Source organism: Rhinatrema bivittatum, chromosome 6 (genome assembly GCF_901001135.1).
Source record: "Rhinatrema bivittatum chromosome 6, aRhiBiv1.1, whole genome shotgun sequence".
In the NCBI taxonomy this organism is placed as follows: domain Eukaryota; kingdom Metazoa; phylum Chordata; class Amphibia; order Gymnophiona; family Rhinatrematidae; genus Rhinatrema; species Rhinatrema bivittatum.
The window spans coordinates 122,241,809-122,258,587 of record NC_042620.1 but is presented as its reverse complement, the minus strand read 5'-3'; the positions used below and the strand labels follow the sequence as shown (position 1 = coordinate 122,258,587).

Below are 16,779 nucleotides of genomic sequence, written 5' to 3'. Positions count from 1 at the left end.
CGGAACAGTGCTTCCTTGGAGAGGGTTGATTGGGAAAGCTACCATGCTATGTTCTTCTTCATCTCTGACGTTAGTCTTATTTTCTGTGTTAATGGTTGGGTGTGTGTTGTCTCCACTGACATTTCAGTCCCCACTGCAGACGTCTCATATGTAGTTTGGTGTTGGGAACTGTGAAATTGGCTGCTGCCATGTGACCCAAGACTACTAACACTTGTCTCGCTGAGGGTTTTTGAGTGTTGTTCATGTGATGTAGAAGTTGAAGTTGTTGTAACCTTCTTTCCGATGGGAGGTATGCTCTGCTCTGACTGGTGTCCAGATATGCTCCTATAAATTGCAGCTGTTGTGTTGGTTGCAGATGTGATTTCTGAAAATTGATCACCAGTCCTAATGCCTGTAAGCATTGTATTACTCTTTGGAGATGATCGATCAATGTCTCTCGAGTCAAGGCTATTATGAGCCAATTGTCCAGATATGGAAAAATCGTCATACCCTGTTGTCTGAGATGAGCCACCACCACTACCATGCATTTGGTGAACACCCTGGGTGCAGCCGATAATCCAAAGGGGAGTACCTTGTACTGGTAGTGCTGATGCTTATACCGAAAGCATAGGTAACGCCAAGAGGATGGATGGATTGGAATATGGGTGTATGCACCCTTCAGGTCGATGGAGCACATCCAATCGTTGGGTTGCATTAGAGGAAGAATTGACTTCAAGGATACCATTTTGAATTTCTCTTTGGTCAGGAATGTGTTGACTTCCCAAAGGTCCAGGATGGGGCGTTGGCCACCTGATTTCTTTGGTATCAGGAAATATGGGGAGTAAAATCCCGTGTTTTGCTGTTTTCGGGATAGTAGTTTGATGCCCTGCTGATTGTGTAGGTTTGCAATCTCTTCTGCTAGTTGTAACTGAGATCTCTGAATTTTTAGCATGGGAAGGTAGGGTAATGGTGGTTTTGTTGTAAATTGAAGTTGATAACCCTGACGTATTATTTCTAGCACCTATTGGTCTGAAGTAATCTGTTCCCACACTGCTAGACATGACTGGATTCTTCCTGGTGGCGTTAAGTTTCGTGGTGGTGGCTGTAAGTCTAAAAAGACTGCGTTGGTTTAATCGCAGTTGCCGGCTGCTGGAACTGCTGTCTCTGATTGCGAGGTTTACCCCTACGATGAAGTGGGGCTTGCTGTTGCTGTGGTCGTTGATACGATGGGCATGTTTGAGGACAGTTAAGATTGATAAGATCTATAAGATCTGCGGTCGTAAGAAGATCGCCGATTGTAAGGGTAGTAATGTCGTGAGGCCGTGTAAGCTGGTTGTGTCTGTAACGATTGTACGGCTATCGCTTCGTCCTTCAGTTTTCCCACCGTGTCTTGGAATCTGGTACCAAAAAGCTTATCTCCCGCACATGGTAGATTTGCCAGTTTTTCGTGTAAATCTTCTCTTATGGAACTGGAACGTAACCACGCCATGTGACGGGCCGCTTTGGCTGTTGCAGATGCTCTGGATGATGTTTCCAGGCCTTCATACACTGACCGAAGGAGGTGTCTGGAGCACTCCTCCTTATCATATCATACCAAAACTTGGCTTTTTAAAAAAGCATTCCCAGGCCTTGATTAAAACCTACACCCAACAGCACAAACTCTTATTCAAAAATTGGATTGAAATAAGAAACCACCAACTTCCCACTCATACCCAGCACCATATTATCATGCTACACAACTGTATCATACAGATTCATTTTGCTATACAACTATATTATTCGATGCACTTGGCTGCACTGTAAAGATTCTACTGTTCAGTTATCTCCCCCTTTCCAGATCCTATTTAATTCTCCCTGTTTTATTGTAACTTTCTCACATCCATACTATTGTTTACTGTGTTTGAATTTTGAATATTGATTACTATGTTACTCTCTGCCTTATTCACATTGTTAATTGTAAACCGGGTTGATGTGATTCTTGTCATGAAAGTCGGTATAACAAAATAATAAATAAATAAATATCATGGAGAGTTTGAGGTGGTTGATCCGCTGTGGAGGAGAGCATACCCTTTGTCGCCTGAATGCATTCATATAAATATTGCACCATATAAAATTGGTGATGCATAATTCTAGCAGTTAACATTGTTTTGGTACACCTTCCATCCAAATTCGTCCAAATACCTATTATCTTTGGTCGGTGGGTAAGTAGAGTGAGTTTTTGATCTTTTGAACCATTGCATCGCCGATTCTACCACTATGGACTCATGGGGTAGTTGTGGTAACATAAGGTGGATCTTTCTTCATCCGAAACTTGATGTCTGATTTCCTTGAGACCGCTGATAAAGACTGAGGTGTTTCCCAAGATTTTTGGAGAACACTGTGTAGCAACTCTTGCGGTGGGAGTGAAGTGTGTTCTCCCGGAACATCAAAAATTTTTAGCAGGCCTAAGGTTTCTTATTTTGGATCGGATTCCTTTTGTACCTCTAAATGCAAAATGGTACCTAGTTTCTCCAAAAAACGAGGGTACGAGAGGTCCTCTGGCAGAAAATATGGTTCCTGCGGTTGTTCTTGCGGATCCGACGGGAACCCTGCCGATGATGAAGGAGATGTAGGTGGGGACATAGAATCTCCTTGAATGTCTAGTTTTGGAATTGGGGATGGAGACCGGTCTGGAACTGATGATACGGGGGGGTTCTGCCGATGGCGCCCGTGAAGGTTGAACATTAGATTCAGCAGCGGTGTCCTGTGGTTGATTTGTCATTTTGTACGAGGATTCTAGAGTTTCGTAGAATCCTGCGAGGGATTGTGATAATTGCCAGAAAGCTTCCCTTGTCTTGGGCGGCATGACTGTTTTGCCAGAATGCTGTGGCAATGGTTCTGCTGGTGGTTGAGATGTATCTTCTAGTCCTTTAGAAGAACTGCGTGAAGACATGGAATCGTGAGAAGTAAGGCATATGGGTGACTGAGGTGACCGTGCCCTAGGGCGCAGACTTCTAGAGGACCTGGAGGTGGAAGGGCTGACTTCCCACTCTGAAGTCTTTTTTGGCACCGTCTCATGACGGGAATGGTGCCTGTGTCTATGTATGTACCCTGATGGCATCTGAGTTGTCTCTCTTGATGGAGACCTTTTCCTGTGCTTAGATCGAGACCCTTTTCTCGGATCGTCGTGGCGTAGAATCCCTAGATGTGGAGTGAGATAATTGTGGAGACTGGTGTCTCCGCTTCCGATTACTTCGGTGTTTGCGTGTTTCCTTGTGGCCGTGTGCAGGAGGAATTGGGATTTTGTCCCATGAAAGACTGTATAATTCACGTCGGCGTCCTGTTGGTACCGGCGTCCTGTCGGTACCGTGATAGGTTTCAATTCGGCGCCGTTATTGTCTGCGCCACCGTTGCCGAGGCCATGGTATGCATCGAACTCTTCGGTGCCCTAGCTATCTTAGACGACGCCGTGCTCCGCTCAGACTTTTTCGGCGCTCTTGTTTTCGAGGTCGATCGATCCCGATCGACTGGATCAGGTCCCTGATCCACTGGATGTACTTGCCTCGTTACTTCTTTTCCTCCAGGCCTGGAGGGGTGAGGATCCCACGAAGCCGCTCTCTTGCGAGGGGGAACGGGTGACTTCACCGGGCCCGGTGAAGAGAGTGAGCCTCCGACGGCTCCGAGAGGCTGAGTAGCGCCTTTAAATGGTAGGCCCGCTGTCTCTGGGCCCTAGGGGACATACGAGCGCAAAATTCGAGGTCCCTCACGTCATGGTTGGCGCCTAGGCAACGGTAACATCAGTCATGGCCATTCGTAACCGACATTACCTTGCCACAGCGACATCTTTGGAAGCCTGATTTGGACATCTGAGGAGAAAATGGCTCTGCGTGCGATCCTGCGCACGGAAAGAACAGACTGAGGAGAATCTGTTACTTTCCTGTGCGGGAACACACGCGCAGCTGCAGAGACAAAAAACTAAACCTCTGCTTAACAAGCTCCGCCTCCCGGACCTGATTGACAGATCCCATGACAGCATGGCTAATTCATCCTGCTATCAATGGGAAACTATAGTACCTATGAAACCCTCACAGTGCACACCACAGATGAGAGACTTCCCTGCAGGTAGAGCTCTAGAAGAGCAGCCAGGAGCAAACTGAGGGCAAGACAATCTTTCCTGCCAATACTTCTTTATGGAGTCAGTAATGAGCAAGCGAGAAACTGCCCCAGAGCAATGATGCACTCCGGGGTGGTTTCATGAAGATTTATGTGAAGAGAAAAGCAAGTTTGCTTACCGTAAAGGATGGGTCAGCATGGCTAATTCATCCTGCTATCTACGGAAACACCATTTACGGTAAGCAAACTTGCTTTTTCCCGTCGAGAGCAGGGCTGAATTAGCCATGCTGTCATGGGAGTCCCAAGCTCCCAATCACGTTGTTTTTGATATATAGTTTTGTACGTAATCTTTGACAGTGTGGCAGTCACCGAATACAAGTGGATAGAGATTGCAGGATTGCGTGCCCTATCTTCGCATCAGTGGCTGCTTGTTGATCAAGGCAGTAGTGAGATGTAAAGGTATGGAGCGATGACCATGTAGCTGCCTTACAAATGTCTATGAGTTATACATTCTGAAGGTGTGCCAAGGAGGTCGCCACTGCTCTGACTTTGTGAGCTTTAGGATCAGAATGTAGCTGTAATTTTTGTTTTATCGGAACAGAATCTGATGCACTGTACTATCCAGCTGGAGATGGTGCGTTTAGCCACTGGTAGTCCAGGTGCCTTCGGGTCAAAAGAGACAAAGAGTTGAGAAACACAGGAGTCCGAGTTTGTCCTTTCTTTGTAGTATGCTAAAGCTCTTTTGCAATCTAGTGTGTGCAGTAACTTTTCCCTATCATTTACACGAGGTTTAGGGAAAAAGGTGGGTAATTCTATGGTCTGATTAAGATGGAATTGAGAAACCACTTTTGGTATGAAGGATGGGTGAGTTCAGAGAACCACCTTTTGGTGATGAAATTGCAAATATGGAGAATAATGGACTAAGGCCTATAATTCACTGACTCTTCGTGCTGATGTTACTGCTACCAGGAATACCACTTTCCATGTGAGGTATTTAATATGTGCTGAGTCTATGGGTTCAAACGGGAACAGCATGAGCTGTTCAAGAACTATGTTGAGGTTCCATGGAACTGGAGGCTTAGAGATCGGAGGACAAAGGTGAATTAACCCCTTAATGAAATGAGATAGTAAGGGGTGATTGGATATAGGAAGATTGTTAACTGGTCTATGATATGCCCCTATGGCACTGAGATGAACTCTAATGGATGATGTTGCAAGACCAGCTGCGTATAGCGTACGAAGATAATTCATGAGCAACTCAGGTGAGCAGTCCAATGGTAGTACACCTTTGGAAGTGCACCAGGTAGCGTAGCGTTTCCATTTATAGCTATAATTTTTCCTTGTGGAGAGTTTCCTGGATTCTAACAAGATGAACTGTGCCGAAGTGGAAACTCCCTGTTCTGTTAAAAGAAGCCTCTCAATCTCTACGCTGTCAAGTGGAGAGATGAGTATAGTGGGTGTAGAAGCGTCCCTTGATCTTGACAGAGAAGATCTTGGCGATTCAGTAACCGAATTGGTCCTGTGATGGATAGTCTGAGAAGGAACATAAGAACATAAGAAAATGCCATACTGGGTCAGACCAAGGGTCCATCAAGCCCTGCATCCTGTTTCCAACAGTGGCCAATCCAGGCCATAAGAACCTGGCAAGTACCCAAAAACTAAGTCTATTCCATGTAACCATTGCTAATGGCAGTGGCTATTCTCTAAGTGAACTTAATAGCAGGTAATGGACTTCTCCTCCAAGAACTTATCCAATCCTTTTTTAAACACAGCTATACTAACTGCACGAACCACATTCTCTGGCAACAAATTCCAGAGTTTAATTGTGCGTTGAGTAAAAAAGAACTTTCTCCGATTAGTTTTAAATGTGCCCCATGCTAACTTCATGGAGTGTCCCCTAGTCCTTCTACTATCCGAAAGAGTAAATAACCGATTCACATCTACCCGTTCTAGACCTCTCATGATTTTAAACACCTCTATCATATCCCCCCTCAGTCGTCTCTTCTCCAAGCTGAAAAGTCCTAACCTCTTTAATCTTTCCTCATAGGGGAGTTGTTCCATTCCCCTTATTTTGGTAGCCCTTCTCTGTACCTTCTCCATCGCAATTATATCTTTTTTGAGATGCGGCGACCAGAATTGTACACAGTATTCAAGGTGCGGTCTCACCATGGAGCGATACAGAGGCATTATGACATTTTCCGTTTTATTCATCATTTCTTTTCTAATAATTCCCAACATTCTGTTTGCTTTTTTGACTGCCGCAGCACACTGCACCGACGATTTCAATGTGTTATCCACTATGACACCTAGATCTCTTTCTTGGGTTGTAGCACCTAATATGGAACCCAACATCGTGTAATTATAGCATGGGTTATTTTTCCCTATATGCATCACCTTGCACTTATCCACATTAAATTTCATCTGCCATTTGGATGCCCAATTTTCCAGTCTCACAAGGTCTTCCTGCAATTTATCACAATCTGCTTGTGATTTAACTACTCTGAACAATTTTGTGTCATCTGCAAATTTGATTATCTCACTCGTCGTATTTCTTTCCAGATCATTTATAAATATATTGAACAGTAAGGGTCCCAATACAGATCCCTGAGGCACTCCACTGTCCACTCCCTTCCACTGAGGAAATTGCCCATTTAATCCTACTCTGTTTCCTGTCTTTTAGCCAGTTTGCAATCCACGAAAGGACATCGCCACCTATCCCATGACTTTTTACTTTTCCTAGAAGCCTCTCATGAGGAACTTTGTCAAACGCCTTCTGAAAATCCAAGTATACTATATCTACCGGTTCACCTTTATCCACATGTTTATTAACTCCTTCAAAAAAGTGAAGCAGATTTGTGAGGCAAGACTTGCCCTGGGTAAAGCCATGCTGACTTTGTTTCATTAAACCATGTCTTTCTATATGTTCTGTGATTTTGATTTTTAGAACACTTTCCACTATTTTTCCTGGCACTGAAGTCAGGCTAACCGGTCTGTAGTTTCCCGGATCGCCCCTGGAGCCCTTTTTAAATATTGGGATTACATTTGCTATCCTCCAGTCTTCAGGTACAATGGATGATTTTAATGATAAGTTACAAATTTTTACTAATAGGTCTGAAATTTCATTTTTTAGTTCCTTCAGAACTCTGGGGTGTATACCATCCGGTCCAGGTGATTTACTACTCTTCAGTTTGTCAATCAGGCCTACCACATCTTCTAGGTTCACCGTGATTTGATTCAGTCCATCTGAATCATTACCCATGAAAACCTTCTCCATTACGGGTACCTCCCCAACATCCTCTTCAGTAAACACAGAAGCAAAGAAATCATTTAATCTTTCCGCGATGGCCTTATCTTCTCTAAGTGCCCCTTTAACCCCTCGATCATCTAACGGTCCAACTGACTCCCTCACAGGCTGTCTGCTTCGGATATATTTAAAAACGTTTTTACTGTGAGTTTTTGCCTCTACAGCCAACTTCTTTTCAAATTCTCTCTTAGCATGTCTTATCAATGTCTTACATTTAACTTGCCAATGTTTATGCTTTATCCTATTTTCTTCTGTTGGATCCTTCTTCCAATTTTTGAATGAAGATCTTTTGGCTAAAATAGCTTCTTTCACCTCCCCTTTTAACTGTACCATGATTGTCTCGGCCAGGCCGGGGCTACGAGTGTCAGTTGAGCTTTGTCCTGTAAGCATTGTATCTTCTGACTGAGGTGATCGAGCAAGATATTTGGAGCTGAGGCGATTATGAGCCAATCGTCCAGATATGGAAAGATGGTTATATCCTGTTGTCTGAGATGAGCCACCACCACCATACATTTGGTGAAAACCCTGGGTGCAGCCGATAGTCCAAAGGGAAGAACTTTGTACTGGTAGTGGTGATGCTTGTAGCGGAAGCACAGATATCGCCAAGAGGAGGGATGGATCGGAATATGTGTGTAAGCGTCCTTCAGATCAATGGAACACATCCAGTTGTTGGGTTGAATCAGAGGAAGGACTGATTTCAACAATACCATTTTGAATTTCTCTTTGGTGAGGAATTTGTTCAGTTCCCTCAGGTCTAGGATGGGACGAAGGCCACCCGACTTCTTGGGTATGAGGAAGTATGGAGAATAAAATCCTACTGATTGGGTCCTCAGGGACATTTGTCGAATGGCCTGTTTGCGAAGCAAAGCAATTTCCTCCCTTAGTTGTGGCTGGAAGCTTTGACTCTTTAGAGTGGAAAGGTGAGGTAATATGGGTTTTGTGGTAAATTGGAGCTGGTAACCGTGTCGTACTATCTCTAAAACCCATTGATCGGATGTTATTTTCTCCCAGGCTGCCAGGCAAGAATGGATTCTGCCAGGTGGTGCTTGATGTCGTGGTAGTGGCTGGGGTATTAAAAAGATGGCGTTGATTTCACTACAGCAGCCGGTTGTTGTGCCTGTCGTCTCTGGTTATGTGCTTTACCCCATGTTGGTTCGGGGTATGCTGTTGCGGAGCAGGAAGTTGGTAAGAAGGGTACGATTGTGTACGAAAGGACTGAAAAGACCTGTAAGGCCTCCGGGCATATGATTGCCGACGAGTAGATCAGACATAACGACGTGTGGTCGAGTAGTGAGGTTGTGATGTTAAGTATTGTACTGCTAGAGCTTCCTCTCAGTTTGCCCACTATGTCCTGAAATCGTTCTCCGAACAGGTTATCTCCTGTACACGGGAGGTTCGTTAGTTTCTCGTATAAATCTTCCCGTATCGTACTGGAGCGTAACCATGCCAGCCTTCGAGCTACAATGGCTGTTGCAGACGCTCTGGAAGATGTTTTGCATGCCTCATATATTGACCTCAGAAGGTGTCGAGAACACTCCTCCATGTCATGAAGAGGCGGAGGTATCTGATCTGCCATCGAGGAAAGCATACCTTTTGTAGCTTGTATGCACTCATATAGGTATTGTACCATATAGAATTGATGGTGCAAAATGCAGGCATTCAACATTGAGTTGTGGTATATTTTCCTGCCAAACGCATCTAAAAATCTGTTATCTTTGCCCGGTGGATATAAGGTATGCGACTTCGTTTTCTTGAATCTTTGCATCACAGACTCTACCACAATTGAAGCATATGGTAGTTGTGGCATAGAGTAAGGTGATGTTTTCCGCATACAAAATTTTATATCCGTTTTCCTTGACACCACTGACAGAGCATAAGGTGTTTCCCACGATTTCTGTAAGACTGTATGTAGGAGTTCTTGTGGTGGAAAAGTTGTTTGTTCTCCTGGAGCATCGAAAAACTTTAGGAGACCAAAGGTTTCTGATCTAGTGTCTGTCTCTTTTTGGACCTCTAGATGTAATATTGTACCCAATTTTTCTAAAACTTTTGGGTATGTAAGTTCTGGGGGGGAATACAGTTCCTGAGGTTGCTCCTGCGCGTCCGATGGGAATCCCGTAGATGATGATGGGGACGTTTGTGGAGAAGGGGAATCAAGAGGTGTATCCTGATTTTGAATTGGTGAAGTTGGTCTCTTTGTTATTGGGGATGCCGGAGGCTCCACCGACGGTCCTCTAGTGGTATGTCTCTTATGTTCCGGGGAACTGACAGAGATATCGTTAGACATCTTGAAGGATGACTCAAGAGTTTCATAAAACCCTAACGATTGGGACAATTGAAAAAAATACCTCTTTTGTACAAGGGGGCATTGTTAAACGACCAGCTGACTTTTGTAAGTCACATGCTTTAGGTTGCATTGAAGGTTTTTGAGGTAAAGTACTTGAAACATCATAGTCTTTCCCTTTCTTTTCGTGCACTATGCTCATTGAATCATCTGAGGATGTAGAAGCATTAGAGGAAGTGACCTGTATTATTTCTCTATGAGATAAGGTACTTGCATCTTGTGTGTGAGATGACAGAGAAGTAGAAGGGCTTACGTCCCATGTTCCATTCGTCTTCGACGATCTTTTGTGGTGCTAGTGATGTGAATATCTATAATGACGGTGTGACGACGATCCTGTGTGGTTTTTACGAGACGTTGATCGTTTTCTACGTTTTGTTGTGGTACTAAGAAGTATTTATTTATTTATTTATTTTTAATTTTTATATACCGACCTTCTTGCATAAAATGCAAATCAGGCCGGTTTACACTGAAATCTGAACAAACAGGAAATATAATTCCTTAGTCGAATACATAGAACATCTAGAATTAAAAATGTAAAAGCAAAGTAATTAAACAGCTTAATAGAGGTTACTTAAATAACAAACATAACTAAACTTATTTTACACGCAGCACGAAAGTTAGCACGAAGGGGAGCACAAAGTGGAAAGCCCCTTCGGCGCGCGACGCCCGATGTAACGGCGTCTTTTACCGGCTCTGCCGTTAGCATGATGATGTCATTTTGTGGGCGGGTTTCATTCTCTCTGAGGACTCCCTCCGTTGTCAGTTTCAGTTTCATGGCGATTTCTTTCCTTTTTTTTTATGTTTTCTTCAGCCCGGGATTGTCTCTCAGGGTACCTGATGTTAGTGGGTTGCCCCTCACCTTCGTTGCCCGATGGAAGGGCGTCTTTTACCGGCTCTGCCGTTAGCATGATGATGTCATTTTGTGGGCGGGTCTCATTCTCTCTGAGGACTCCCTCCGTTGTCAGTTTCAGTTTCATGGCGATTTTTTTCCTTTTTTTATGTTTTCTTCAGCCCGGGATTGTCTCTCAGGGTACCTGATGTTAGTGGGTTGCCCCTCACCTTCGTTGCCCCTCACCTTCGTTGCCCGATGGAACGGCGTCTTTTACCGGCTCTGCCGTTAGCATGATGATGTCATTTTGTGGGCGGGTCTCATTCTCTCTGAGGACTCCCTCTGTTGTCAGTTTCAGTTTCATGGCGATTTTTTTCCTTTTTTTTATGTTTTCTTCAGCCCGGGATTGTCTCTCAGGGTACCTGATGTTAGTGGGTTGCCCCTCACCTTCATTGCCCGATGGAACGGAGTCTTTTACCGGCTCTGCCGTTAGCATGATGATGTCATTTTGTGGGCGGGTCTCATTCTCTCTGAGGTCTCCCTCCGTTGTCAGTTTCAGTTTCATGGCGATTTTTTTCCTTTTTTTTATGTTTTCTTCAGCCCGGGATTGTCTCTCAGGGTACCTGATGTTAGTGGGTTGCCCCTCACCTTCGTTGCCCGATGGAACGGTAGATCTCGAAGAGTGAAAGGTACCCGAGCGAGTTGGGGTTACAGATGGAGAGGTGGAATAAGATATTCCTGAGGATTCATATTGTCGTTTTAACCCATGTCGTATTGGATGAGATGGGTGTTTCGATTTATGCCTAGCTGATTGTGGTGTATCATAAGTTTGTTTGTCTTATGTGTTGAAGACGTGTTGGGCTTTCCGATGTTCTATGCCCCGGCACCGTGTGCGCCAATCTTGACTTGTGCGTAGATCTGGATTTGTGTGCGTATGTTTTTGGCACCGTGTGCACAGATACGTCCGGCGCCGTGCACACAAGTGACTTCGGCGCCATGCGCGCATAAGTTTTGTGCGCCAATAATGCTTCGGGCGCAGAAGTTGTATGCGCCGACGGTGTCTTAGGCGCAGAAGTCAGCTTAGGAGCAGATGTTTTAGGCACCAAGATTTTTGGCGTCGTTGTCTCTCGCGCCGATGATCCTGGCTCTATCGGTTCTGTCGAATCCGATGGCCTATGTCGTCACAGTGAGTCCTTACCTCCAAGCCTGGAGGGGTGAGGGTCCCACGATGACGCCCGTTTTTGCGAAGGAGCCATTGTTTTCAAGGGGCCAGGTGACGAGTGAGCCTCCAATGGCTCCGAAGAATTGAAAAGTTCCCTCATCCTATAAGCCCACTGTTTCAGGGCTCTCGGGGACATTCTGGCACAAAATTCACAATCTTCACGATTGTGATCTGGCCCCAGGCATCGGTAATATCGGTCATGGCCATCCATGACCGACATTACCTTGCCACAAGTACAGGGTTTAAACCCCGATTTCTTAGACATTATAGAAAAAATAAAAAATAACACTGAGGAGAAATCAGCTCCGCGTGCAATCCCGCACGCGGAAAGAACACAGACTGAGGAGATTCCATTACTTTCCTGCACGGGAACACACGCGCAGCCGCAGAGAGCAAAATCTAATCTCTGCTTTGACAAGCTCCGCCTCCCGGACCTGATTGACAGATCCCATGACAGCATGGCTAATTCAGCCCTGCTATCGACGGGAAAAGAAGCCAATATGCCTTATCTGTGGTTATTGCTGTGCATCAGACCACTGGAGGGCCAGTGATTGACTGGATCTGCAGTATAAACCTGGGGGCCCCAGAGAGCATAGAAAATCTCTTTTTCCGAAAATTTCTGTTGTCTCATTGACCTCTGCATGTTTCTCCCATCTTTTCCCTTGTCTATTGTATGGCACTGCTCCTCTCCACCATCTAAGTATCTCCCCTTCTTCATGTCTGTCATCTCAACATTCTACTATAAACTTGTTTTCTTTATGGGAGTGAAGCCCTGTGTTTTCTGCTGTACAGCTCTTTCGGCTCTTCAGTGCAGATTACATTCAGATATAATAGGTATTGCACAATGTTGGACCAACCTGCAGAATACTACCACAAATAAATAAATAAATAAATAAATAAATTCACACACACACACACATATACACATATGACTAAAACACACTTATACCTTGAATTTTTCTCTCAGATGTTCCTCGGTATAGGATTTTGGAATCATAAGGAAGATTCGTGTAAGCTCTTCATCTTCAACATCTCTGTGACTTCCAGAAGACCGGGACTGTGCAATAAAAACCTTCAAAAAACATTTGGAGCATTAGAGGACCCCTTAAACAAAGGTTATACTAATCTAGATGGCTATATAAAGAAATATGGCCCCATCCGGTCTGCCTAGTTATTCCTGATCGCACTGCAAACATTTATGCCAGCTGCCAGCCATGAGAGCTTGTAGGATACCGCTCCATTATCTAAAGCAATTTTTTATCCTCCTCCTCTTTGGTTTTCTACTATCTCAGGCAGAGCAGCATATAAATTCCAACACTTAATTCAGCAACCAGTCACTTCCCTAGTCATGTCTTACCACCAAGTTTTGTAAGCTACCAAAACCAATAAGGCTTCTGCCTGAACATCCAGACTCCTGGGAGCCCCCAGTCAATACCCAGTCCCTATCATTTTACTGACACCAACTTGGATAGTTTCTAGGGAGTTGTAGCTCGATGGTACCTGTAGGAATACTTACAGAAGTACGAGAGGAAGGTAAGAGCAGAATTGCTGCAGCACCAATATGGCCTGCAGAATCCCTCATTGTGTTTCCTTCATTTTTTTCCCCCTCATCACCTCTCCCCTTGCCTCTGCCTTCAAGAAAATAAAGAATATTGCTTGCAACACTGCAATCTCCGAAACCTATTCCTACCACTCTCCCCTATACTGGTCCCAAGCAGACTTGAAGTATATTACAGTACTGATTTCCACCACTGATGCTGGTAAATTATTACAGACATCAACCATCCTCTCACTAAATACATTTTCTCGGGTTTCTTCTGAACCTTCCTCCCTCCAACATCATATCATGATCTCTCATACTTGAAATTTCTCTTCTAAGGGAAATTTCCCCTATCAAATATTTGAATGTTTCTATTGTTCCCTATGCTCTCCTTTCCTCCAGTAAGCACATTTTGAATGTCACAAAAGTTTTGTTGGAACGTTTGTGTTACACAGGCCTTGTATAATTTTTTTCTACCCTTCTCAGAACTGCTACCATCCTCTCCAAGTCCTTATGAAGGTATAGCTTCTAGAACCACTCAAATTTAGTTCTTACTTGTGACCTATATAAGAACAATATTACTTCCTTTCTCCTGTTAATACCTCTACTTATACAAGTTGCTTTATTGCATTGACTGGGTATCTCCAGGTCATCAGACATGAATATTTTTTCATTCCTTACTTGTTCAAGACATTTTCCAGTTACTGTCCTAACTGGTTATGTGGGGGACTCACCTCAAATACATGATTTTACACATTTTGACACAAACTCATTTTCCAAACCCTTGGCCACTCTTTCAGTGTTTTCAAGTCCCCTTTTCTGTTTTGGATTTTTCACGCCTTCTCTCTATCTACTCTGCTCTTGATCTGCAGACAAGCATATTTTGCCTCAAGTTGCTTAGCAAAGTTGCTAATGATGATATTGAAAAGAACCAGTCCCTATAATGAGCCTTGGGGTATCTCACTGGTCACTTTAGTATGTTGTAGATTATGGTTGTTTAGCAAATCATTTTTTGTAATTTTGTTGCCAAAATTTAGAATACAGAACGCTAGAAGCATACTAGTAAGTTAGCAGCTGTATATTTTTCAGAAATACCAAGCAGGTACATTTAAGCTGTAATATACACCCCCTTAGGGTGGTCACCAAACATCTATGTATACTCTGTGCTGCTTACATTTTTTTTTTTTTTTAAATAAAGGAGTTCAAAATGTTGCTGGTTACCTTAAACCAGGCTTCTTCTAGCAAATTACTGGAGAGACCAGAATGTGTGCTTAAACCAGCAATAACAGCCTACTTGTTCAGCATGTTAAAATATATTTTCACTGGCTTTAACATGCCTTATTTAAATTAAATTTCTAATCCATCTTCCTAATTAGCTCAAGATAAATTACAATTTCAATCTTGCAATAGCACTCGAACTTAACACCCAAAATGCATGGCCTAGTCTTGAGCAGTGCTTAACTACTGAAAGTTGTACCCTGTGTTATTTCAAAAATAATAAACAAATTAAAAATACTAGCAGTTATTTTACAAATTATTTAAGCAACTCCTCCACAACCGCACTGAATCTCTGCCCAATCATAGCAACAGAGGACGGATAACGTCAATCCTGCTGAATCTGATTGGTCCATACTCACTATGTTACCAGATCCATGAACCTATGAAATCCTATCCACACTCAAAAAACAACATAAGTCAACAGGTAGTCTGCCTGGTGGCCCTGCCTGCACTGCTCTACTTAAGGATCTCCCAACTGTCAGTCACAAGTATTTGATCTCCGGCAAAGGACTGTGCCTTATCCCTTTTGCCCTTAACTGCAAGGCATCGCCAAGTCTGCATCCTGGCCATACTGGGTAACCAGTTGTCTGCCCACTCCCCAAACAGGTCCTCCGGCTCACCTGGCCCTTCTCCCCGGGAGCTCACGTGTGCCCTAGTGCCGCTCAGTATAAACTGGCTTAGACGTCTCCCGATTCGAGCCCTCTCTGTCCTTCTGAGTGTTTCAATACCTACACCAGTACCTAAGCCCCCATACCTGCCCTTACCCCTGCACTCCCAAATTCTGCCCGGTATTGTGATAATTAACACTGCTCAGGACAGGGCTCCTGGAGAAGGGGCAGGGCATCAGAAAAGGTCAAGAGCGAGTGTGACTATCCCTGCTGAAGGCCTCGCATGCCGGATCACACATTTCCGGAGCGGGTCAGCTCGGGGTGATCTGGGGATATCGCTCAGGCTCTGACCCGGGGAAACAGAGGAAGGCGATCGGATACAGCAGCCTCTCCCATAGGCCGCAGGAGGGCCCAGCCCCCGAGCTACCTTGATAGGTTTGGAGTTGTCGCTGAGGCACGTCCAGTGCATCTCCTCCATGGCGCGGCAGGCCTGTGAGCTCTTGGCGTACTTGACAAAGGCGATACCCTTGGACTCCTTGCTGTGCTTGTCTTTCACCACCCAGATGTCCTGGATGTCGCCGAAAGGCAAGAAACGCTCGCGGATCATCTCCTCCGTAATGGTCTTGCTGATCACCAGGAAGACGCGGCTGTTCGGGGGATCGTCCAGGTTATCCACGGACGGTCTGAATCCGCTGCCTTCCTCCATGCTGCTGCTGCCGCTGACCCGAAGCCGCTAAGCGTCGCTACGGGACACCCGTCAAGCTTTACTGGACACTGCGCACGCAGCTCACCGGCCGAACACCGCAAAGAAAAGAGCCCGGGCCGTCTTTCTAGACGCTGGCTCGCGCTAGTTCGCCATCTACTGGCCAAAGGGGAGATGTGCGCCTATCCACTCCGTGTTTACCAAGTTTAGAAATATATCACTTGCTCAAAGGATAACTTCTATGCAATTTAGTTGTTTGTTTTTTTTTTTTTATCAAGTAACAGCATAATATACTTAAAATAGAATGCATAGATTATTCCTACTGCTTATATGCAATAAAGATATACAGCCATCAATGTAGTTTCTAGCCTAGGGACTATAACCTTCATAATTATTGTAACCCCTCCCTCTTTGTGGACCTTCTGGAAAACAGGGGTTCACTGTTGTCCCCAGGGCCACTTCTGCTCCCACCTCTCTGTCTCCACTAAGTTCACATGAACACAGTTCACAGCAATCTACTGGAGTGCCAGATTTGTTCCAACATGGAAGAGGATAAACTTCATGGGCCATAGGCTCACAGGATGGGAACCCACACACAGTCTCACTTCCTTTAAACTCTCTTGATCCACAATATTCACTTTGGGGATGTGGTTACCCAGTATGGCCACGCTGGGGATGTGCTTGCTTGACATCGAAGAAAAACATTGGACATTCTGGTGGGGTGTTTAACAAAAAAGTTTACTGAAACCAAAAATAATTAAAAGCCAATTCACAACAAAAATTCTCCAGATAATCTTCCCCCACAAATAAACAGTCCAAAAATGCCTCAAAACTGAGAAAGAGGCACTTTTGGACTGTTCATTTTTGTGACTATTAGTTAAGT

At 44.5% G+C, this 16,779-nt stretch overlaps 1 protein-coding gene across 1 annotated transcript in view; it reads right to left on the bottom strand.

Annotated features, from left to right (window-relative positions):
- Positions 1 to 16,016, bottom strand: part of RBM45 (RNA binding motif protein 45) — a 123,216-nt gene extending 107,200 nt beyond the window's left edge. The window contains exons 1-2 of the mRNA XM_029605883.1: positions 15,621 to 16,016; positions 12,717 to 12,839 (exon numbers count right to left, since the gene is read on the bottom strand). Of these exons, the coding sequence (XP_029461743.1) occupies positions 12,717 to 12,839; positions 15,621 to 15,899 (402 nt within the window). The 5' untranslated portion in view covers positions 15,900 to 16,016. The remainder of the gene's footprint in view (positions 1 to 12,716; positions 12,840 to 15,620) is intronic.
- Between the last annotated feature and the right edge of the window lie 763 nt (positions 16,017 to 16,779).